The following is a 24,993-nucleotide window of genomic DNA, read 5'->3' on the forward strand; positions in this document are numbered from 1 at the left end:
GCTTTGTGAGTGGCTGTTTTACCTTTTGGCTTTCCCCAGTTTGGAGGAATTCTCTGTTTCTGGTGGGGTTCCCAAGCCCCAGCACTGCACTGGGAGGCTCCTCCAGCTCCCCAGGGCCAGCAGCACTTTCAGGACAGGGAAAGCCTCTGGATATCACACTGAATCTGGGAATTATCCAAGCTGGAAATGACCTTGGAGGTTGTCACATCCAGGCTGTGACTAATCCCCTCTGTGTCACCAGCCCAGAGCACTGAGTGCCACATTCAGCCCTTCCCTGGGCACCTGCAGGGATGGGGACTCCAAACCTGCCTGGGCAGCTCCTTCCAAAGCCTGAGCATCCTCTTCTCAAAGGAACTGAAGCCTGAGCTCCCTTTTCTCGAAGGAATTGAAGCCTGAGCACCCTTTTCTTGAAGGAATTGCTCCTGCTGTCCAACCTGACCCTCCCCTGATGCAGCTTGAGGCTGTTCCCTCTTGTCCTGGCAAGCACCAAACCCCACCTCATAATCTTGTTTTAGAGAGCAGGAGGGTCCTCCCTGAGCCTCCTTTTCCTCCAGGCTGAGCCTTCCCAGACCCTTCCCCAGTTCTGTTCCCTTCTCTGGACTCATTCCAGCCCCTCACTGTCCCTCCTGCAGACCTGGATTCAAGGCATGAGCAGTGAGAGCTGAACCTCAATCACATCCTGGCCTCCTCCCAGCCTGAAGAAACAGCTCTGCTTGCTGTTCCCACAAACAACTCACCTGGAACTCCAGAAACATCCTCACCTGCCTCCCAGGACATTGTTCAGGGGCCAGGCTGAACAAACAGCCCCTGTGGGAGTGTCACAGAGCAGAGTCAAACAGGTTTGCTGGAGCCTGGCAAGGCAGTGAGCAGGAACAGGATTGGAAAAAAATTAACCCTGGCTGTGGTAACCCCACCTGACACACACAAACCCAACAGCAAAACCAAGCCCAGCCCTCCCTGGTGACCAAAATAGATCCTGGCCCCCACACAGCAATGCCAGGACTCTGCTGGCACCAGCTGTGCCTTCCAGGTCACCCTGAGCTCACAGCATGACAGGTGACAAAGTCCCTCTGTGCTTCCTGCAGCTCCTGGTGGCTCCCAAGGAGCCAGCAGCAAACCTGGGGGAGAGCTGATCTCCCTTCAGCCCAACTTAGCTCAGCCAGGAGCAATTCTCACACAATTCAAGTCCCTGCAGGATGCTGGGAAGAGTTCAAGCCCTTCCTTGGCTGCCCTGGGACATGGGAGCAGCTGAATTTTCCTCACCACAAAAAAGGGATTTAAATCAGTTTTATTCCCAATTCAGCTCCCCCCACTCTGAAGGCACTCAGCCCTCTGAGTGTGACATTCCCCACAATAATTTCCAAATTATTCCCAGGATTCAATTCCTGATGTTTGGCTCCTGGCACTGCTCAGTCCAGGTTTGAGTGCCACACCTGGAAAAGATGAGGAGAGGGGAAAATATGGGATCAAACTGCACACACCAAACAATTTTTCTTTTTATTATGAAAACAAAACGAATGCCCCAGGACCAGGGTCCGTGATTACCAGTAACATCAAAGATTACTTTCTAACTCTTTTTTTTTTTTAATTCTGTTTTGTTTGAGGCCAGCAATTTGCAATAAACAAGCTAAACTACTTACATTGACTCATTTCTTTTCAATAACTGACATTTACAGGAATATACTAGAAATGGCACTAAAAAGTTTTAAGAAAAAGAGTTACGGTAAATTTGCATGCACATCATACAGAAAAGTAACAATTTCTTTTTTTCTTTTAAATATTAAAAAAACCCCAAAATAATAAAACAAAAAAATACAACAACAAATCTTTCTGGATTGGTTATGCCAGTATCAGGGCTGTGTTCTAAGTGGCCTGTGTCAAATCCTAGCTGGTGGTTTAATTTATTTTTTAAAAATGACATTTTAAAAAGATATGCAAATACCATTTTCTTTACAAAATGCAGCTCAAGCAAGATAATGCTGCTGTGTAAGGAATCCTAAATTTCTCTTTACTGATGCAGAGCCTGCCCACAGTTAGCCCTAGTGGTAACTGCTCAGGGTTGAGGAGAGACTGAGAATTTAAAATCCAGTACTAAAAACGTTGTGGTTTGTCATGCCCCCATCCCTTCCCCTCAGCTCCAACCCCAGCTTTAAAAAAACATCATTCCTTTCAAAACAAGGAAAAAAAACAAAATGAAAAACTGGTCTAAAAGTCCCCAAAGCAGAGAAAGAACTGGATTAGGTAACTGCAGTCTGCTTCTAGCACAGAGAGAACAGGGAAGGGAGCTCAGGAGGAACTCAGCTGTGATTTCCACACACAGAAATGATTCTGTGTGTGTCTGGGGGTCACCACCCTCCCAGCAGTGACACAGCCCTGATCCATCACTCCCACACTCACCAACCCCGGGCTAGGCAAGGTTCAAACCACATCAGTACAAGAATTGAAATGATTTTGTTGTGCTGAGAGATTCCTTCGGTCGCTGGGGTGGGGATGTCCCTCTGGTCCCACTGAGCCACGAGACAGGCTGAGTTTACAATCAGAGAAAAGGTTCACAAAGTTTTTTTCAAAGGTGCAGTAATGCTGGTTGATTGAGAAAGGTCTGGTCAGAGATTTTTTTTTTGTCAAAACAGGAATTCATCCGAAAAAAGCAGTTTCAATAAAACTCTGTGTGTATGCATACATATGAAATCATACTGATTTCAGTGAAGTTTCCCCTGGAAAACAAAGTTAAACTTTGTTCATTCAAGAAAAATTCTACCATAAAAATTTTAATTTTTTTTTTTTTAATTTTTTTTTATTCTTAAGTTTAAAAATGTTCTTTCAAACGTTGTGTGTTTGATCGTTTCCAAGTTATTTTGTGACATCTGGACTGACGTGTCATGCAATAAAACCCAGTTAAATAAATGCTCTGTAGGGTCAGTTCCCAACTCATTTAGGACTGCTGCTACTTACTCTGGACTGGAAACATCTTTTCTTTCCTGGAGAAGCTCGGGATGGACAAGAGGCACCCCCATGGACGTGGTGGATAACGAGCAGTAGGAATGGAAAATTGTGAGGAAACCATTTGGAAGTGAGGAGTCACCAATTCCTTCCCTTGGTCGTGCCAAAATGGATTTCTCCTTGCTCCATTTTGCTGGGAACATCTCACTTCCCCCATGCAAAGTTTTCCCAGTAAGTGGAAGCCCAAGTTGCAGCTGGTGGAACAAAGGTGTGCAGGAGGTTCATTCATCCCTGGTGGCCTTGGCAGGTTGGGAATCCCCAGGCTGGGCTGGATTTCTCCTCCAGAGCTGAGCCAGCCTCAGGCCAGGCTTTTCCCATCACTGCTTGGTTGGTTCTCGACCCTCTGGCTCCAACTTTCCCAATGAATTTTGGTGGCACAGCCTTGAGGGATGTCTGTGTGCTCCAGAGGCTGCTCCTGATGGATGGGGACAGAGCTGAAATTCCCAGATTTTTGTGGCAGTGATGCTGTTGCCTCCAATTTTGTCCTCCCCAATGAAGCCACCACCACAGGTGAGGGTCAAGCACGCAGGAAAAGGGAAAACTGGGAGTTTGTTGATCCAAATGCCATGGCAGTGAATTGGTTGCAATTATTCCTTAAAATATTTCTTGGTTTTCATCATTCAAGTTGCAGGCAACAGGAGAAACACAGGTAAAACCCAACCCCATTAAAAAAACCCCCAAGCTCTTAATTAGGTGAATATTACATTTCCTCAGAGTAAATTCTGAAAATTTATTACCAGGGATCTGTCTGGGGGAAGGTTTTGTAAAGTCAGAACTTAAAAAAAAATCAGAACTGAACTCCATTGTTAATGGAAAAGAAAAATCCAGTTTTAGGGGCTGGTGCTGGAGATGGGAAGGCAGAACTTTCTGTTCAATTCTATTTTTTTTCTTTATAATAAAAAGAATTTACAATAAAACTTCTGCCCCTCAGATTACAAATTTGATATATTGTAGAACTCGTGTTTTCTTAAAATTGGATTAGAAAAGGATAAAACCCCCACTGTTTTATCAAAACAAAAAAAAGCGGTGGGGGGGAAAAGACCACTGAGAAAATAAAGTTGTATTGAAGTGTATGTCTCTAAAATCTGTACAAAACAGGAAAAAGGGGAGCTGGGGTGAAAAGAGGGAAAAAAAATCTAAAAATGAACACACCAAACATGACAGAGCACCAGACACACAAGAGACTGGACTGTAGCACCTATAGGTAGAAAGTCCAAGGTATATAAATAAAGTTGTGGATTTTTATTTGCTTTCTTGTTTTTTTTTGTTTTTTTTTTTAATCTGGTTCAAACCTCATTAGAAGTCTGCCTGTCTGCTGGCCTGCAGAACCCCAGCTTTGCTTTTGTCAGGTTTTATTCCATTTTAAATGACCCAAGGTGTTTAATAATAAATAAAATCATGGTATATACATGAAATTAGGGAGACTGAAACCAGGGTGTATTGCAGCAGTGCAGGTCAAAAAAAACAGCAAGCTTTAAAAAAAAAATCAGCTTTTTTTTTTTTCTCCCTCCCCTTTTTCTTCTTTGCATTGAGGTAAAACATTTCAGTGCCTGGAACTGAACCCTGCCTGACACAGGAGGAGCATCCCCTGTGAATGAGGAGAAGGGAAAAAAAAACAAAGCAAACTCAAAAGCAAAAAGCCCAAACACACACAAAACCCCTCTCCACTTCCCCTGCCAGCTCAGCCTCAGCTGGAGCTCAAGTGCTGCTTTATTTTAAGCCCAGCCTGAGGTGTTGGGCATGGAGGAAATGCCCAAGATGTGCCCAGTAATGGGCACATGACTTCTGCTCACTGCAGGGATCACTCCAGGCTCCAGCTGACAACTCCCAGCCAAAAAAAAAAAACCTCTTTTCAATTCCATTTCCTGGAAATTATCTATTTCATGGTAAAAATAACATTCCCAAGAAACTTGAGTGTGTCCCTTGCTCCCTTTTTCCCCAATGAATGCCCAGGAAAAGTGAAGTTTTTGAGTGGAAAACCAAGAAATGCAACCACTTGTATTGCTTGTGTGCTTAAAAGTTAAATTCATGCTTCAAGACCTTCCTGAACAGGTGCCTATGCCTCTACCAAGATTAAATAAAAAAAGCATGTTAGCAATCCACAGTACATGAGAATTTTTTTTGGATTTTTTTTTGTTGCTTTTATGTAAAAAGATGATAGCATCTGACATTTTCATCACACTGTAGACTTGGAGATTAAGAATACTAGTGCTAATAACAAATACACCAACTAGTTCAAAAGCTAACATCTTTCAGATACAGTACCATTTTACAGAGATTTCTTTAAAAAAAGATGGTTTTTACCTTGTGTGAGCCAGGCAGGCTTATTAAAAGAGAATATTCTGGGGAGAGGGAAGGGCTGGGAGGGAAATGTACTACAAACCTTGCAGAATTTTCTATTTATCTCCTGCTAAGAGCTCAAAGTTCTTCCATTTACGACCAAATTTCTCCAGATAAATGTAAATTTTAGAGACTTTATGCAAAGGGAACTATTTGTCATAAAGTCTAGTCACACACACACACTCAAAGATCTTTGACCTATTAAAAGAGACCCCCCCCCCAAAAAAAAAAAAAAAAAAAAAGGAAGATACCTTTTGTAACACTGAGTTAAAAAATAAAATAAAAAACAAGTCAGAGTAAAAGAAGGGATAAAACGTGACCAGCAGGGTGGGGGGAGCAGGGGAGGGGACACTGCAGAGCTGGGGGGGTTGGGGGTGTCCGTTTGGGGGTTGTGTCCGTGTGTCCCAGCTCATTCCGAGTCGCTGCTGTCCGAGCTGGAGCCGCTGGAGCTGGAGCTGCCCGACTCGGAGGAGGAGCTGCTGCTGAGCCGGGAGGGGCCTCCGGAGGGAGTGGAGCCGGATTTCTCTGCGGGAACAGGGCAGGGATGGGGTCACTCACTGCCCACTGACCCCAGCTGGACACACAGAGTGACCCTGGGAGTTTGTGATCAGCTCTGAGCAAGGAACCCCCCTTGGGAAAGCTTTGCTTGCACCAGAGCATCTTGAGCTACCTGGGGGTTTGGAGTTTTTTAACCCCATATGTTAAGAAAATCTGTGGTGCAGGTTCACACAGGGAAGGAGAAATTTCTTCTCAGAGCTACAGAGCCAGATTTGTGTGTGAGGATCAAGGCAGGGATGTGGTCACTCTCTGCCCACTGACCCCAGCTGGACACACTGGGAGTTTGGGATCCCCCAGGAGCAGATCTGAGCAACAAACGCTTTGGGAACGCTTTGTGGGGTTTGGGATTTTTTTAACCCCATGTGTTAAGATGATCTGTGGTGCAGGTTAACACAGGGAAGGAGAAATTTCTTCCCAGAGCTGCTGAGCCAGATTTGTGTGTGAGGAACAAGGCAGGGATGTGGTCACTCACTGCCCACTGACCCCAGCTGGACACACAGAGTGACCCTGGGAGTTTGGGATCCCCCCCAGGAGCAGCTCTGAGCAAGGAAACCCCACCAGGAAAGCTTTGCTTGCACTGGAGCATCTTGAGCTACTTGGGGTTAAAAACCCCAAACCCCCACGTGTTAGAAGCTCTGTGGTGCAGGTTAACACAGGGAAGGAGGAATTGTCTCCCAGAGATGCTGAGACAGATTTCTCTATGAGGAACAAGGCAGGGATGTGCTCACTCACTGCCCACTGACCCCAGCTGGACCCACAGGGAGTTTGGGATCCCCCAGGAGCACCTCTGAGCAAGGAAACCCCCACTGGAAAAGCTTTGCACTGGGGGAACCTTTGGGGTTTGGGGATTTTTAACCCCATGTGTTAGAAGCTCTGTGGTTAACACAGGGAAGGAGGAATTGCCTCCCAGCCAGCTCCTGCTGACCAGCCAGGAGTTTCCACCTCACCAGGGACCAGAGCAGCCCCACACAGCAGCTCAGTGCCCTGAGAGCTCCTGCCACAGATCCAAACCCAAGGCAGAGGTTTTGCCCCTGTGACAAAGTCTGTCCACTCCTGGGGTGCTGTTTTCACAAACCCACAGCCATTACCTTTCTTTGCAGGCTTCTTGTTGTTGTTTAGCTGCCCACTGACGTCCTGTAACCGTTTTTCTAGTTCTTTCTTCTTTTCCTGAGCTAACTCTTCTTTTGACTTTGCTGCTTGCTTTTTGCCACTGGCAGCTGTGGGGGGAGGAACACAGAGTTTCTGAAAGTGCAGGGATGCAGGGGGAAAGAGTGGACATCACTATTTTACAGGGCATGTACATCTGTGTGCACACTCTGCAGTGACACTGCCAAGATCCAGTGTCACACAGCAACTACACATCCCAGAGAGAAGGCAACACCTGAAGTTGCCTTGCTCATCCAATCACCACCATCCTGTAACATGCAATTTTTTTTTTAAGAGAGATCTTCTGGAAAGTATTTTAGAAGATAGAAATATCCATGTAATAACCTTGTCATTACAGGTTACTTACCAGCCAGTTATATGGTCAATAATTACAGATTTGTAATTACACAATTGTTACATGGGTTTTCTGCCCTGTAAAATAAAGTGTCCCATTAAAGGTTGTCAGGAATAAAGCATCTGCCATTAAAACTTCCAATCCCCTCACACAAGAATCTACTGTGGTTTATGTTGCTCTAAACAGAAAACAAAACAAACAAAGGCAAATTAAAAACCAACTGTGGCAAGGGTTGGCAGACAACAGGAATGTAACTGCACCAGGATGGAAAGGGTGAGAAGGACCAGCAACACTCACACTGCCAAGGAAAGGAAATATGAAATATTCCTCCAAAGGAGGAGTAATTGAACACAGGTGTTGGCCAGGATCGGAAGCACAAGACAGGAGCCAGATATTTTGCCTGATCCAGCAAGGAAATACCTACATTTCTGTGAGCTGTTTAATGGTTTAAAAAAACAACAACAAAAAAAATCTGGAAAGCCCAGTCCTAAGAGGGAGCACTCAGCACAGGAGTGCAGCCAGGCTCCCAGGGTGGATATCTGAGGTTATCTGTGTTGCTCCATGCTATGGTTCCAAAACTGAAGGATGCTTCCTGTTCCTAAGCACTCTGGAAAATCCTCTCCTGAGCTATGCCAACAGTGAAGGATTCAGGGGGGAAAAAAATAATTCAAAGCAAAAAGAAAGGTCAAAGTCTGCACTTTGCTTAGGCCTTCCTGAAAATCCTGTGAGGAAGGAAGGAGATGCTCTGCAAGAGCAAGGAGTGGCTTTTGTGTCAATCCTAAAAGCCAACCTCCCTTAACCAAGAGGGCCAGGAGCACTGCAGGTAAGTGATGCTATTGCTGTCCAGCTGGAGCTAAACCCTCCAGGGCTGCAGGAACTCACTCTGTGGATGAGGCACAAATTCTGAACCACACTGAACCACACACTCAGCAGCAGATTGACATTCACCCCCTGAGCTGACAGGGGTGATCAGGACACACAGGAGAGCAGTTTTGGGGTGAATACACAACTCAGACACGCCCAGAATCCACAGGTAACCTTGTGCAAATCATTTATTGCCTTGGTGGTTTGGAGCCCAACCATGGGGTTTTTTTTCCCTTCCTAATTAGATGATAAACTATTCAGGATAAGAAACTGATCCTTCCAGATGGGTGCATGGAACACCTGACACAAAGAGACTGAAACCTTTACAGGGCCTTCCAGAGCCTGGCTGAGTGATAAAGGTCCTGCAGAGGAACACACTGCCTCTCCAGCCCTCTGCAGCAGGACACCGGGGGAACAAAGAACACAGAAAAACAGGAAATTTCTGCACATTTCCTTGGGAGAAAAGAATCTCTAAAAACTCCTGCCATCACATACCCAGGAGAATCTCAGCACACATGCCCTGACTCCAAGGCTGAGCCCCAGAGCTGCTGGGGGGAACACCTGCCCCAGGAGGATAACTTACAAAACGGTTTCCTTTGTTTTTTCTGTAAACAAGATTTCACGTATCTCTCCAGTTCTCGTAACGTTGTGGGCTTCAAGGTTTCAAAATCTATTTCAATCTCGTCGGGATTGGAGTCTCTGAGGGAAGGTTCCCTGGACTGGATGATGTGAACCACCCTGCCCAGCTTCTCCCCGGGCAGGCGGTTGATGTCCAGGCTGAGCTGCCGTTTCTCATCGTAGGTCATGGGCAGCCCTTCCTCCTCCTCATCCGAGTCGTAGCTTGCAGAAGCCTGTTTGCCTCCTTTCTTGGGCTGCCTGGGGAGGTTGTCAAGCATGAAAACATTCATGGGGATGCAGCAATGAATTTTTTTTTCCCCTCTCAACACCCTTGTAACAAACATCCCCATGCTCTTGGCTTTGAAGCTCTTGTCAGATGGTTGGAAGGGCACCACAAGTGCTGAAAAAGTTCAGCAGCCTGAGATCAGCTGTTGTGCTCCTATTATATTTTAGCCCTGTGAAGTGTGACAATGAGCCCAAGTAGCAGCAGGGGGGCAGCCATGAAATAGCACGTTCTTGGTGGCTGCACAAAAGGCAACCCCCCAAACCTTATCTGAGAGCAATCAGGCAGGGATTCAAAGAGCTGGGCAGTGAAAACACCACGGTTCCACTGCCAGCTCCAAGTTAAAGACTCCCTGGAGTTGTCTGGGAATGGGGACAGTGTTCAGCAGCAAATTAACAACTACTGAGCTTCCCCAGGAATTAAGGGCAGAGCTGGAAGCTCTTGGTTCTCACCTGTTAGCTGTGGTTGTGCTGTTCGCTTTCTTAGCTGGGGCTTTCTTCTGTTGGGCTTGTTTTGGTGGTTGAGCCACCTTGGGTTTCTTGTCCTCCTCAGCTTTGACTTTGTGCTTTTCTTTCTCCTTCTCTTTATCTTTCTTTTTCTTCTCTTTCTCCTTCTTCTCTTTTTTTTTCTTTGGTTTGTTCACTGGCGCTTGGGACAGTGCAGCCAGCTGCTCATGGACGGCTTTCAGCTGGGGGGAAACAGGGAAAATCATCAAGGCAAGGTAACTGCTGCCTCCACAAACCCTTCCCTCTACATCCCAAGGTGTAAGGATATCCTGAAGTCAAAAATCAAGCAATTCATACTCTGAGATCCCAGAAAGGAAGAGAGAGAAAAACGATCTTGAAGAAAACTGAAGAAATGAAACAACATGCACTGACTGCACAGCTGAATGCTTCTCCCTTAGGCTGGGAATGTTTCCCTGCATGCCAGCCTGGGTGGGATTTTTCAGGGCACAATTCCTGCTGCTGTGTAAGGCCCAGCCAGCCAGCTGGGGTGGGGCAGTACCTGCTCCTGGAGCTCGGCCAGCCGAGTCGCGCGCTCCTCCTCCGAGTCAGAGCTGTCGGAGTCGGAGGAGCTCTCCTCGCTGCTGTGGCTGCTCTCTGTGCTTTTGCTCACCACTGGGGCTGTTGGGGGAGGTGGAGGGGGGGCCTCTGCAGGCTCATCAGGCATTTTTGCAAACCTCATCTCAAAGACATCCTGCAAAAAAGGAGAGAAATTGGTGACCAGAGGAGTCTGGGTCACAAACAGCTCGCTCTGGTCTCTTAAACACATCTTTGTGCACTACAAGTAAATAATAATGTACAGAATATGGAAAAATCCAAGAAAATTCTCCAATTACTTTAAAGGATTATAATATTTGGCCACTGGGCCATTTGAAGAGCACACCAGTCCTGCAGAGAGCACGAGGCTCTTTCCAAGGGCTGCAGGAACCTCCCTTGCTGGTGCCAGCAGCAGATCCACACCTGGATCTCACCTTGTACCTGAACTAAAACCTCTCTGCAAGATGCCGACACCTTTACCTGGAGCTTCCTGGCCATGGCCACCACCTCGTGGTCTGGAGGATTGTACTTGTAACAATTAGAGAACATTAACCGAATGTCAGCTGCAAAACCTTGTGCATCCTGGTACTCCCGACTGTCCATCTTCTTCTGCAGATAAACAAGCCAAAGGGAAAGGGGAAAGAAAAAAAAATAGCCATAAGCAAAAGGTTTTTGTAGCAACTGCATGGAGGACATGAGAACTTCAGCCTCAAAAATCCCATCTAAGAGAACGGAAGTTTGGTTTGGGTTATTGGTTTCTAAACAATATTAGGAACAATGTTATTCCTAAATAACATTGTTCCTAAATAACATTATCGGTTCCTAAATAACATTCAGAGGTTCTGCTTTATAAAACCAACACCAGGTAACCAAACCAGTTGATGTTTTACAGCAGTTTAAACACTAAGAGTCTAAATTGGCCTTGTTTTCTAAGTAGTAGAGTATAAATCAGGGTCCCCATTCTACCAGAAAACACTTAGAAAAATCTTTTAGAAAAATGGATCAGGAAGTAATAGAAACAAGGATCATGGATGGAAAGGGCAAGAGTCAACAAGCAAGTTACAATCACAGCAGTACCTGAAGTGTGCATTTCTATATATGCTTGGATATATTTGCCTTGTAAATCTGAAAGGGCAGAAAAGATCATGAAAATCTAACTCTGACTTCCTGCTAACAGAGGGCAGGAGCTCTGCTCTGCAATTCCTACAGCAAAATAGGCATTTACAACTAAACTACAACTCCCACTCTTTATTGAAGTCCAACTGATGGAAATGGATACAGACTTCACCCTTCATGAACCTGCTCATAATGTTATTTCCTAGAGTAGTGAGGATAAATGTCAAATGTTTGTACCTTTTCCTTTCTGTTATTTTTCAGCTCTCACCTCCAGCCATTTCTCTTGCTGTTTGAGACTCAGTGACTTGGGTTTAGAGAGCAGTTATAGCATTCCTGGCACTTAATTGATTTTGTGCATATATTACTACTATGTATAAAACCTTAGCCCCAATTACTCCTGCTGAAAGGAACCAGAAGCTAACACTAGGTTTCATTTGCATTTAAAAGACCTGGGTTTAAAGAAATTCTCTATTTGCCAAGTGCTTACAGGCCTCCCTTTTGTATGTTTTGGGCACCTGTATCCCCAGAGAAGGGCAGGGTTGATGGCAGACAGGCTGGGGACGTGATGGGGACAGACATCCCCCATCCCAGCAGCCATCAGGGATGTTCAGGGTCTGTCACCCACCCCTAACACGAGCAAAATTCACATTTTTCACAGAACTTTCACAGCTGTGTTAGACTTTTAACTGTCTTGAAACACTGCAATGACTCCTGGAGCTGTTTTAGTTGTGAAAAGGGCAGAATTTCACCTGCAGGGATTCAGCTTTTGAGGGACCTGCTGCAGGGTGGTGACATCCCTGCAGCTTTGCTCCTTGCTGTCCTGCAGCCACACATCTGCCAAACTTTTGTCAGGAGACCTCATTTTCCTGGTGAACAAAGCAGGAGACAGCCTGGAGGCCACAGCACAAAGGCAGAAAGGGAAATAGGTTTGTGGTGCTCCTGTCTGAAAAGCCTCTCAGGCCAATTCCAAAGCAAAACATATGTTCAAACCAAAGGGTTTATTTTAAAATACATCTTACTGCATGAAAGGTCTTTTTATATTTGTTTGGCATACTCAGGGCCTCATTACTGCCTATGAAATACATTCCAGTGTCTGAGGCATTGCTTTCCATCCAAACTCAACAGTTTTCTAGCCCTACAGTTTTAATCCGTGGATTTTTGTTTCATTTTCTTATGAAAAATAATTAGCTTAACAAAAGCACTTTAAATTGGTGAGCTGGAATATCTTGTTATAAATACTTGGAGATATCCAGCTGCTTACAAAAAAAAAAAGTGATTACATTTACAACTGGAAATCAGGAGTCAGAGGTGGAGCTCACCCATCCTCTGTCCCCCTGGGATTGCCACAGCAATCTCATTTGTCCCCTCAATCAATTATTTAATCATCTTTACTGCTCATAAATTTGTTTCCTCATGTCTCATGTGTCCCTTGCTCTAAGCTAAGTCTTGTCCTGCCCACAGAAGACATAAAAATGTCTTCTCACTTTTAAGACCCTGAACTCAGCTCTGAAACTACTGCAGGAAAATCAGGGTGAGCAGAGTTTCATCCCTGGAGGAAATGCTTTATTCCAAAAGTGCAAATCCTCTTGCACAGCAAGGTTTGCTGCTCATTCACCACAGTAAAGTAAAGGCAGAGAAATCCCTGTCACTGCTGGGAGCTGGCACCAGAGGATGCAGCAGGAGAGGAGGTGCCCCAGCAGCACAGAGGGGACAGGGATGTTCTGTCCCCCTGCCTGCCTGGGACAGGGCAGCAGCACCTCAGCCTCAGTGCATCCCACACAGGCAATGGGAGCTGCTGCCCCTCCCTCCTCACACTCCCATCCTTTCCTACTCCAAGCAGTTCTGCTCTTTCCTTCTGTGTGATGAAGAGAATTGAGGTGGAGATGAGCTCACAGATCCTGTCCCTTCTGCTGTTCCCATTCTCAGTCTGAGCTCCAGCACAAAATTCCCTGGCTGGAACAAGCTCAGCTAAAGCTCCTCCATCTCACCTGCCCCTGGCAGAGTCACACAGCCAACCTGCACCACACACAGAGAAAACAACCTCCAAATCCTCCTGCAGACACCTCTGCCAGGGAAAAAAGTGCTCCTGGACATGAAGGATATTGTCTGAGGAAAATCAAACCTAACATAGCAGTAGAAGCAAAGAGGCAAGATGTTTTACAGCTGCAGCAATGCTTGTGTTTTATTTTCTCACATAATTCCTCTGAGGTTAGTCTGGAGGCCCTCAGTTGTGCTGCTTTATCACAGCCATTGTCACTTGGGCAGAATTAAATCTAAAAACCTTTCAGAGCCACAGAGGAAGTCCCTGACACTGGAAAATGACACTGCCTGCAAAGGGCAGCTTTCTGCTCCACACAGTGAAGTTATTAAGAGCTGCATCTCTGAGAAGTCACACCATGATCTGCAGGCCAAGAGCAATGACAATAAAACACTCCATAAAAACCAATACCAGACAGCACTTCAAACAACTTTATTATGAAAAATACTACCATGTGCAATGAGAAACCCAGAGTCTTGAGGTGTAAAAGACTCCACTGGGTTTGCCATCAACCTGTCTCCAATTTTCTACCCTACACTAGTCAGGTGCAGAGGGAGGATTTCACCTGCACTCACCAGAAAGGGGCAGAGGTGTACAATTTTAAAAGAATGAAGTCAGGACCTTAAAGAGATTTAAGCATGAAGAAGTCACCAACCCAAGAACTCACAGCTTTGCACCTAGATTTTGCAGAACACAGCACAAGGATTTCTTGCAGTAAGAAATCACCTAAGCACACACGGAAATACCAGTTTGAGGAGGTCAGGATTTCACTCTGCCCATCTCTAATCTTCCTGAAATCACCTGGGGCTTCAACTAGCAGGCTGCAGGTACCTCTGGAGACCCAGAGCATCCCCAGGATGGATGCATGGCACATCAGAGTGTGACATGCTGTTCCCAGGTACTGGGACAGGAATCACAGCCAGAGTTGCCCTTCTGTCACCTGGGCATTCAGACAATCCCAGCTCAGCTGGCAGTGCCAGTGAAAGCCAGCAACATCTTCACCTCCTGCACATGGAAATCTCCCCTCCATCAACACAGAATCCAGTGCCTGGCTCACAAGAAGATGGGGACTACAAAGCCACAGTTTTGCTTCATGGAGGGATTCAGCAAACCTCCAACCTACTGGGAAAAACAAGAATATTGGACCATACTGAGTTAAACTCTTGAGGAGCCAAGCAGGAAGCACAAAACCATCAGAGATCTCCCTGAGTACCATCACATTCCTGCTGGAATTGCTCAGTGTAAGCCTATCTGCCACCACCAAGTGGGCAGGCAGCAGCTTCTGGAAATGGGATACCATCAATTGAATCCTATGAAATAAAGCACCTCCTCTGCTCAGAGTGCAACACAATCCTAAGAGCACCAGTTAAATACCACAAAGAGGAGAGGATGCCATTGTACTTTGTTTTGTGTACATCACCTGCTTTGCAGGGCAGAAAAAAATAAAGCTGTCCCAGATAAATGCAAAAAAAAGGGAGAGGGGAAGGAAACAAAATATAAAAATATCCAAACAGGTTTGGTTTCCACCCTTTCCCCCCCACAAAGGAGCCAGACCCCTGCAAGCAGAGGGACCCCCAGAGAAAGAGGTGGTAAATGAGGACGTACTTTCACAGTACTGAGATCCATGGGGTGTTTGATAATATCGTGATAGTCATGTAACTCCAAGGCCTCCGCATCCACGGGCTTGTAAAAGGGCCACGCGTAGGCCGCGTGCTTCTTGGAGAGCATCTCCTTGAGGATGCTGTCACAGTACTTGAGGTGCTCAGAGAGTTTGCCCTTCTTCCCTGCGTGCTGAGGGACCTCTCCATCCTCCAGGTCCTTCTTTGGTGGTTTGATGGGGCGGCCGCCGCTCTCCCTGCGCGCGATGATTTTGGCCTGTTTGGGGTCCGACAGCGGCGTGGGGGACTCGCTCCTGCTGGCGGTGATGGCAGAGGTGGTGGGGGTGGTGGTGTCTGCTTTCCGCTTCACTCCCTTTTTCTGAAACAGCACAGGGACAGGATCCGTGAGAATGTGGCCAGCACAAAGCCTAGCACAGCTCATCCTTAGTTCTGTCAGAAAAAAACAGTTATTTCACTGGGATAAATGGGATTTGGGACTAGAGGCTCCAGCACACCCTACAACCCTGCTCACCTGAGCCACAGTAACAGCTCCAACCCATGCCCAGCCATGCTGCAAAATGTGATATTTCCCTGAGAGGGAAGCCAGGACTCTTACCTCATGTTGGTGCCCAGTCAATTAGTGCAGCTCAGCTGATGCATCAGGGCTGAGCAAGTGGCAGTACCCACATGTCTGAGTCCCCAGTGGCAGCATCAGGCTCTAAGTTCTGAACCAAAGCATATTAATCACCAAAGGCCCACGAGCCCTCACTCCCCTGGATTTAGGAGGTAGATTTTGCTTTAAGCAAACAAACCCTCTCACATAAATTCAAGCTGTGGCTGTCCAGTCAGCTCTCTCGTGCTCCTATGAAGGATTTATTTCTCTGGAGAGGGAGATAGGGAGGAAAAAGTTCCTTAGAGAAATCTCAGGGAAATCTTAAGTAAATCCCGAGCAGAATTAATTTTGCAGTGTGTATTTGGCAAACTCACTTCTGGGTTCATCCTTGAGTTTTCAAATGAAATCGATTCTCACAAGCAAGTTATTTGGACAGAAACTGAAATATGAGAGAGGAGGAGGAGGAGAGCTTAAGCTGCAAGATCTGACTTACAATTTCTCTAGCAATTCCCAAACTATTGAGTTAAAAAGCAAAACAATTCTGTGCCTCTGCTGGTTCAAGCAACCTCACAACCAAAACTGTTGCAGTTAATTCCACAGTTGAGATAAAAAGACCCCCAGCTTTCTCTGAGCTAGGCTTTCATCATTTTTAAAGCAACACACAGCCTGCTATGAAAATTTCAATTATTTAGGTAATGTCTTCATTTACCCATAAATTACCATAATAAATAGCAAAACACCAGTGACAACTCCCAAAAGATTACTCAGTAAGGAAGACAGAACTAATGCACCCAAAACCTGCAGGCAACATCAGTCTCCTCCAACTGGAGTGACAGGCTTGTCTTGAACTGGTTGAAAGCAGAGAGGAACATTCCTAATGCTGGAGCCTGCAAACCTTAAAGGAGCAGCCCAGTAAAATCAGGAGCTCAGTTACAGAGGGAAGAGATGTTTTGGAGTTGCAAACATTAAAGGAAGAGCTCCAGTAAAATCAGGAGATCAGTTACAGAGAGATGTTTTGGAGCTGCAAACCTTAAAGAACAGCCCCAGTAGAGTTAAGTCAGAGAGGGAAGGGATGTTTGGATCTGCAAACCTTAAAGAACAGCCCCAGTAAAACCAGGAACTCAATTTACAGATGGAAGAGATGTTTTGAGCCTACAAACCCTAAAGGAAGAGCCCCAGCAAAACCAGAAACTCGGTTACAGAGGGAAGAGATGCTTTGGAGCTGCAAACCTTAAAGAACAGCCCCAGTAAAAACAGGAGCTCAATTACAGAGGGAAGAGATGTTTTGAGCCTGGAAACCTTAAAGAACACCCCCAGTAGAATCAGGAGCTCAGTTCAGAGAGGGAAGGCATGTTTTGAGCCTGGAAACCTTAAAGAACACCCCCAGTAGAGCTCAGTCAGAAAGGGAGGGGATGCCTGGAGCCTGCAAATCTTAAGGAAGAGCCCCAGCAAAACCAGAAACTCAGTTACAGAGGGAAGAGATGCTTTGGAGCTGCAAACCTTAAAGAACACCCCCAGTAAAACCAGAAACTCAGTTACAGAGGGAAGGCATCTTTTGAGCCTACAAACCTTAAAGAACAGCCCCAGTAGAGCTCAGTCAGAGAGGGAAGGGATGCTTGAAGCCTGCAAACCTTAAAGAATAGTCCCAGCAAAACCAGGAGCTCAATTACAGAGGGAAGAGATGTTTTGGAGCTGCAAACCTTAAAGAACACCCCTAGTAGAACGAGGAGCTCAGTTCAGAGAGGGAAGGCATGTTTTGAGCCTGCAAACCTTAAAGAACACCCCCAGTAGAGCTCAGTCAGAAAGGGAGGGGTTGCTTGGAGCCTGCAAATCTTAAGGAAGAGACCCAGTAAAATCAGGAGCTCAATTACAGAGGGAAGAGATGTTTTGGAGCTGCAAACCTTAAAGGAACACCCCCAGTAGAATCAGGAGCTCAGTCAGAGAGGGAAGAGATACTTGGACCTGCAAACCTTAAAGAACAGCCCCAGTAGAATCAGGAGCTCAGTTCAGAGAGGGAAGAGATGTTTTGAGCCGACAAACCCTTAAGGAAGAGCCCCAGTAAAACCAGAAACTCAGTTACAGAGGGAAGAGATGTTTTGAGCCTGAAAACCTTAAAGAACAGCCCCAGCAGAATCAGGAGCTCAGTCAGAGAGAAGAAATGCTTTGAGTTATTTGGTGTAAAATTTGGTGTAAAACGGGGGAGAACTCTGAGAACCCAGCAGCAGCAGCACAGGGAAGGCTGTGACAGGACAGGCTGGAACACACACACAGGTGACACCACCTGGGCTGGGCTGTTCCCAACCCTCTCCAAGGCTGAGAGCAGCATCCCAGTGCCCAGCAGGCAGAGCTGGCAGGATTTACCTTGACAACCGGGGGCGTGGGAGGCACCACGGGCATGATCGGAGCGGCAGGAGGCGGCGGGGCGGCGGCGGCGGGGGCGGCGACAGGGGGGACATTGGCGGTGATGGTTGGCACGGGGGTGGCAGCGATGACAGGAGTCTGAGACACGGCTGGAGGGACGCTCTGGAACGGGGCCGGCGGGGACACGGAAGACACGGCCACGGCTTGCTGAGCTCCTTTCAAAGCAGAGGGAAAGGTGGTTAGAGGTGGGGAGCACTGGGAGGGAATTGGGGTTTTGGTGAAGGGATGGCAGGGAGAGTGTGGTTTGTCACACGGTGTTGTTACATCCCCAGGGTGTGACAGAAGTGAGGAATTGATCTAAGTCCTTGTATCAGCAAAATAATTCCAGCTTTTCTCATGGTTGCTCTGGGACAGCCTTCACCCCTTGGATGCTGCCAGAGCTGCACTGAGCTCAGCTAGAGAGGAGATGGAACAGTGGGAGGGGTTCAAACCATGCAAATGGCAACAACCACTGTCCTAAACCACCTGGGCATCCAAAACACTGCAGATCTGCCCCAACGCACAGGGTGGGACTCTTGGAGTTGTTCTCCAACAGGCTCAGTGATCCCTCCCAGCTCCATATTTTATGATATATTTTAAGCCTCTTGATGGCCTCAATATCTCTGATGCTACACCTGCACTGTTACGAACCTGCCTGGTGTAACATTAAGGGGGATAAACCTACTAGCTAATAACCAAAGCAGCAATCTTCCTTCCATGATTTATCAAAGGATGTTGAAAAGATACATCATCATTAATTTCTCTGAGCTTGGATAGAGTTATAGCTCCATTTAGCACCTGAAATGTGGGAAAACAGAGGAACAATTGATTTTCCCAGAGCAACAATTAGACCTTGTTTAGAAGGAAAAAAAACCCAACAAACTGCAATTATTTAACTCAGCCCACACAAGGTCCTTTATGAACTGTTTTACCATGCTTGGACATTTTAACTAAATCCATTTAAAAATCAATTCTAGGTAAGCTGAACTAAACTTAGTTTCCACTGATATGCAATGATCTAAACAGTCTTTAGCAATGGCATAATAAACCCCTTAATTTTATGATGTCGTGTAAAAGAAAAGTATACACGGTTTAGGGAACGAGCAAAATTTGAGTCCAAGTCTCTGCTGTGTCAGATTTCTGCTAGAACCCAGGGTGAGCTGTATAAACCAAAATCTGCAAAGGCTTGCATGCCATGGTCTGGCACTGGCAGCAGACTGGTATTCCTGACTACCTTGTTTTTTCATGCCTTGGTTTCCTCTTTGCATAGAGAAGCAGCAGCACTGCCCTCCCTCGCTGCAGTGCTGCCTGGAGGGACAAGTCCCAGAGGGCAGGATGGGTGTGACAAATGCAGGGTCACACAGAGCCCTGCGACCCTGAGTGAGCATCACCCAGACATCTCACACATTCCTGCTCTAACTGTGAGACCACATTCTCCCTCAGGCCTTGGGGACAGTCCCAAAATCCCCTGTCCCTGGCTGGATCTGTACCTGTGCTCTGGCTGCCCGCTGAGGGTTTGCGACCTTTGCCTTTAGGAACTGGGGGCAGCAATTCCACCTCCTCCTGGGGCATCTGGGCAACCTTCTGCAGAAATATCTTCTCCAGGGCTTGGGCCATGAGGACAATGTCATCTGTGGGCTGCACAAGGAAGAATATGAGCCTTTGTTGTATCATTGACATATCTGTGAAGATCAGGCTTAGAAAACACTGATGCCCTTCACATAAATTATGGTATTCACATAAACAGATTAGCTCTTCTCCCTCCTTGCTTGTCACTCTCCTGCTCTTCTACTCTCCTCTAGCATGCAATAATTACAGCCCCTAAGTGTGCTGCAGCCAGAGAATTACCAGGACTTCAGTAGGAGCCTGATAAACCAGTATCCTGTGCAGCAGTGTGGAAGCAGCAAACTGGAACGGATGAGCTGTCCTCCCCTGCTTGCCAGCAGGTCCAAGGGAAGAGGCTAAACACACATTCTGTGGCTCAAACTAATTAATTTGTTTATTTCTGCTGTTCTCCAGTCTGGGTCTATGATGACAAATGACTGGAGAAAACAGAACACAAAGAATTTTAACAACCTAACAAAACAGCAAACGAGCCAAACCCAAAATAATAATAATAATAAGCAGTAATCTAAATGTGTGTAAGTATGAACATATTTATGGAGACAGAGTCTAAGAACAGAGTTATGATTCTTGAACTTCTTTCTGCTGCTAACAGGTACTATTTAGTGCCAGACAGTCTAACACAGCATTAAAGCACCTCAAAACCCCTGCAGAGCACTGCACTAAGTGCAGCTCATCCCAGAAAACTCCTAACTGAAAATAAAAGGAGTAAAAACTTACTGCATAACCCCAGAACAGAAATCTACCTATAATTAAAAGGCATATTTGCCATTGTAACTGCTCTGGGGGAAGAAAGAGGCAGCACAAAGACAGCTTTGTGCATTTTAAGTAACGTGGTTGCAATTAGTGGCATTTCAAATCTTTGCATGGAGGGCCCAGAGCCGGCCCTGCTCAAAACCTGCACAGTAACAGGGGCAGGTGGGTGTTTTCTAAAGGTTTTTTTGGTTTTTATTTTACCTTGTTATAAATGTAACAGTTTGTAAACATGGTGTTGAAATCCTGCATACATTCACTGGCACTCCAGTAATAGTTGTGCTCCAGGCGCTTCTTGATGGTGCCCATGTCCATGGGGTTCTTTATTATTTTGTGATAATCCTGTTGGAAAAGCAGGGAAGATGTTACAGCTCCTGATTCAGTTTTGTTCACATCTCCCTCTAACCCCTGCTTTCTCCTCATCCCCCCTTCTAAAAAACACCCCTGCTCCCCAAATTTTGTGGAAATTATAAATGTAAATATACATTCATTTATTTTCTAATTTGTATCTTTTTAGTCTTATCATTATTATGAACCTGACTCAAAAACACACAAGTCTGGGGATCAGTATTTCTGCCCCTCTTTTAAAAAGGTGCTTACAGAAGTTTATCAGGGCTGGCTAAAGCTGTGCTCAGAGTTTCAATCTGTAATTTTAAGAGCATTTTGGCCTTTAAAAGGTTCCCACCTGTTAACCCAGTTTCTCCCTGGGCTGGTCTGGAGCAGCAGCAGCAGAGGCTGTGATTAGCCTGGGGATGCTGCAGGGCTCTGCACTGTCATTTCCTTGTTCTGGATCAGAGCACCAAAACCTCTCTTGCTGCACATGAACCCACTGTCTGAGCCCAACACCATCCCAAGGCACTGAGATTTGCACTCTAAGCAATCCCAAAAACTGATCTGACCAACACAAAGCTTCCCAGGCTGAGAATACAGATACACACCGGCAAATTCAGTTTAATTGCATCCACAGGCTGGTAGAAAGGCCAAGCAAACTGATGCTTCCACAAGGTCTTCACCACCACATTTTGCATATATTGCAGTTGGTTGGTTTTTCTGCCAGGTTTGTTGGGGTTGGTCACCTCTGGAGGTGGAGGGTTGACAGGGCCCTGAGGAGCCTGGATTGCTGACGTGACCGTCGACATCTTCCTGCTGGGCTCTCACTCGCTGTCACTGCGGGGAGATGTTCTCTCTTCCTTTATGCTCCCTGAATGGGACTGACATCCCATTGCCAGGGTGCAACCATACAACCTAGAGCAGACTGGGGAGAGGGACAGGTGTAAATACAGGTTTTTGAAGCGGGCAGGTTGACAATATTTAAACTCAGGTTCTTTACCCCACTGACTGCTCCTGGAACACAGTTTGTCTTGGAGATGGGCACAGTTCAAGACCCAAGAGACAGTGGAAAAGCAATTCCCAAATTCAAAAGCTTCATGGGACTAAGTTCTTGCTTTAGCTGGCTCAGAGTATCTTCATGTCAAGAAAACACTTGGGGCAACCCAAGAATGCTGTCAGGGAATAGAGCTAAGATGTAGTGCAGGCTCCCAGGAATGCCCTGATCCAAGCTGCTGGATCCACAGCTTCCAGCCCCATGTAAACTGAACTGCATTGTCTCCAGACCCATGCTGCCTGGCACACAGTCAGCTCACAGGGCTCTGCTCTGGTGCAATGGGCAGTCTGAAATCCCAGACAACAGCTGCCAAAGAACCTCAATCCAGGGAAAGGAAAGAAGGGGCAGAGGGAAATGCTGTGAACTGCTGGGAGTGAAAGGTGTCACCACAAACAGCCCAACGTGAAGTGATCTGCACTCTGAATCTCATAAATCTCTTATTATGCCTCTTACTGCATGCACCTGACTGGTTTTGACCCCAGTTTTGTACCAAAGTTTAGAGATCCAGGCTCAAACAAGAACTGGTGTTACACTGATATCCCATGGCCTGGCCCAGACAGTGCTGTCATGTTCTCTCTTGCTGTCTATTTGAAATAGAGGAGACTACATAAATTGCATTATTGTATTCTGGTTTTCCCTCTGCAAACTGCAGAGGTAAAAATAGCCCAGTATCACTGTGCCTTGTGTAGCATATGGTAAACAGCTTTGCTATGTCATCTTCCATAAACATTGGGTGTTTCAGCTCACATCAGGACTGCAGCTACTCTTCTCATGGCAAACAGACCACAATCACTTTCTAGAGGCAAATCATTTCAAATATGTTTAGAAAGCAGTACAAATACTCTGACACATACTTCTTGAACAGAAAAACATGAGCAGGGACAGAAGCTGCAGCAACACAAGAAGGAAAAAGCAGGAAGACATCCTGGGAAAAACCCAAAAACCTCTGCTTTGATACAGCCCTAATCATCTCTACTGAATATCTGGACTAAATATAGAACATCAACTTACCCTGTGAGCTGCTGATTAGATGAAGGCAAAAAGTAAACACATACCTAACTTGGGGAAAACTGACCAAAATAGCTGTGTACAAACAAACAGATCTGCAGCAGAGAGGGAGGGAACTGCAAAAACCTAAACCAAACCCCTGTGTGAATACATGTGATTATTTGTGCAGAAAACAGATAAGCCCAGGTCTGATGCTGCCACCATTTGTTCACAACACCCACCATATTTCAAGGAAAAATGCCAGAAGGACTCTCTTGTGTAGCTCCAGAATCCAGCTCTGTTTTTTGATAACTCAGGAGCCCAGCTGAGTTCCACAAGGACTGGTGTCTCAGGTAGGGTGATCACCAAGCAGCCCCTGGCACACCCTGGACAAGATATTTCATAACCAGAATGTCACTTGGGATTTCAGATTTGGAACAACCTGGGGAAGCATTTTCTCCTGGTGTTCTATCAAGTCAAAGCAGCAGCAGAAATATTGCAAAATTCAATCTTCAGATCGAGGGGGGTAAATAGACAAAGAATTAAAAACAACAAAAAAAAGATAATTAGGAAGTTTCACTCAGTCTCCTTCTGGGGAGCTCCCTGCATGGATTCAGGTTTCTGAGCAACATCCATCATCCCAGAGAATGCAACACTGGCTGCAGGCCCCTGGTGACCACCACTGAAGCATTTTGTTTGCTGTCCTCTTGATTAACAAACTGAATCCAGTGCAAGGATTGAAGGGAAATAAAACACCCACAGAGAGCAATTCCTACTGCTAGAGAGCATTTGGGTCACAAGTTCCAAACCATGCAGTGTAACTTCAGTCTTCCCTTTAAATAACCTGAGGCTGAATTCTCTTTTCAGTTGAATTTCCTGATGTCCTACCTCAAAACTCCAATTTGATACGGATTTTTAATTAATTTGTATTAAATCCCACAACTGTAATTCAACAAACCACAGATCCATCGCTCCTACTTCTCTCAGACTTTTTCTCCCTGAGCTTGGCCAAGGCTTTCAGTATCTTCACCCCACAGCTCCTCATCTGTGCCATGGAGATAGTGGGAGCTCCTTTCTGAGAAAACTCCCTGGGACAGGCACTGCCTCTCCACAGGGCCATTTTCATCCTCAAGCTTAAATAAAGCTTGTGCAGTCCACATAAAAGGATGCAACAGTCATCAGTGACACAACTCAGAAATTATTTTAATTAAGAACATCACCAAAACAAGGAGGGGCAGAACCATGACAGCCAACTTGGTCAGCTCCCTGCTCTAACACATTGGTTTTTACACCCAAAAGTGGCTCCAAACCTCCCAGCAGCACTGGCACTGAAGTGCTGGACCCTGCAGAAGACAGAAATAGCTGCCTGGACTGTCTGGCAGCTCTGAAGTCCTGTCCTGCCATAAATAAAGCTTTAATGTGCCTGTGCCTCACTGCACCTTTAACTTGGTCCAGCAGCTTCCTCACCACTTGCTGGGGAAGCTGCTTTGATACTGGATCACTTTGTAATATTTAAAATTAAGAATTTGCTTCTACAGCATTCCTTAAGACTCAAAATTGAGTAATTTTTGAGAATATAAAAAGTAGGACTACGAGGAATCTGGAAGATTTAAAAGCATCCAAAAGGCAATGACTTTGAATTAAAGATGAATTAATGCCTGAGAAATCTCCTCCATGTAAAACATGATTTATTAAGTGAGGGAATGAGAGCCCTGACCATCTGACATCCCAAATTACCAGACAAATCATGCAAGAGGACACTTTAATAGACCCACAGACAAAAAATAACCAAGCTTCTACAAATAGTCCCATAACTACAGGTAGAATTGAACTACACAGCTCTTGTCTAAGCACTGCAGCACCTACTGAAACTGCACTGGTATCAATAAATATTTTAGCTATTAAGGACAGTGACCCAGGACATGGAGCCAAAACCAGACATCATGTGCACCTTCCAGTGAGGGGCTAAGGTGAGGCTTCTTTTAGCCCTGCAGTAATAACTTCTCTAAATTTTAATTTTTAAATCACTACTGATCCTGTTCCTCAGACCTATAATGTTCAAGTAGCAGGAGCTGTTTCTGATTTCTCTGTCTGCACAAGTAGTTTTGATATTGCAAGTTTAAAATACACCCTAAAGTGCTGTCATACACAAAGAGTGAACATTCTTTCTTATTCAGTCTGAGATAGTAACTAAAAGCAAAACCCAAAGCCTCAAAGAGAGAAGGTTTTGAGTCCTGGAGTTTAAGTGGCAACCTCACTGTGGCAAACCAGGCAACA

At 45.8% G+C, this 24,993-nt stretch overlaps 1 protein-coding gene across 1 annotated transcript in view; it reads right to left on the minus strand.

The window, feature by feature from the left end:
- Window positions 1-1,484: 1,484 nt before the first annotated feature.
- BRD3 (bromodomain containing 3) overlaps window positions 1,485-24,993 on the minus strand; it is a 35,505-nt gene continuing 11,996 nt past the window's right edge. Inside the window, exons 2-12 of the mRNA XM_033077724.2 lie at window positions 21,284-21,600; window positions 20,550-20,687; window positions 19,460-19,607; window positions 17,931-18,145; window positions 14,964-15,335; window positions 10,685-10,813; window positions 10,170-10,361; window positions 9,617-9,852; window positions 8,847-9,139; window positions 6,987-7,115; window positions 1,485-5,865 (exon numbers count right to left, since the gene is read on the minus strand). Of these exons, the coding sequence (XP_032933615.1) occupies window positions 5,750-5,865; window positions 6,987-7,115; window positions 8,847-9,139; window positions 9,617-9,852; window positions 10,170-10,361; window positions 10,685-10,813; window positions 14,964-15,335; window positions 17,931-18,145; window positions 19,460-19,607; window positions 20,550-20,687; window positions 21,284-21,484 (2,169 nt within the window). The 5' untranslated portion in view covers window positions 21,485-21,600 and the 3' untranslated portion in view covers window positions 1,485-5,749. The remainder of the gene's footprint in view (window positions 5,866-6,986; window positions 7,116-8,846; window positions 9,140-9,616; window positions 9,853-10,169; window positions 10,362-10,684; window positions 10,814-14,963; window positions 15,336-17,930; window positions 18,146-19,459; window positions 19,608-20,549; window positions 20,688-21,283; window positions 21,601-24,993) is intronic.

The sequence above is a fragment of the Catharus ustulatus genome, chromosome 21, assembly GCF_009819885.2.
Source record: "Catharus ustulatus isolate bCatUst1 chromosome 21, bCatUst1.pri.v2, whole genome shotgun sequence".
NCBI classification, from domain to species: domain Eukaryota; kingdom Metazoa; phylum Chordata; class Aves; order Passeriformes; family Turdidae; genus Catharus; species Catharus ustulatus.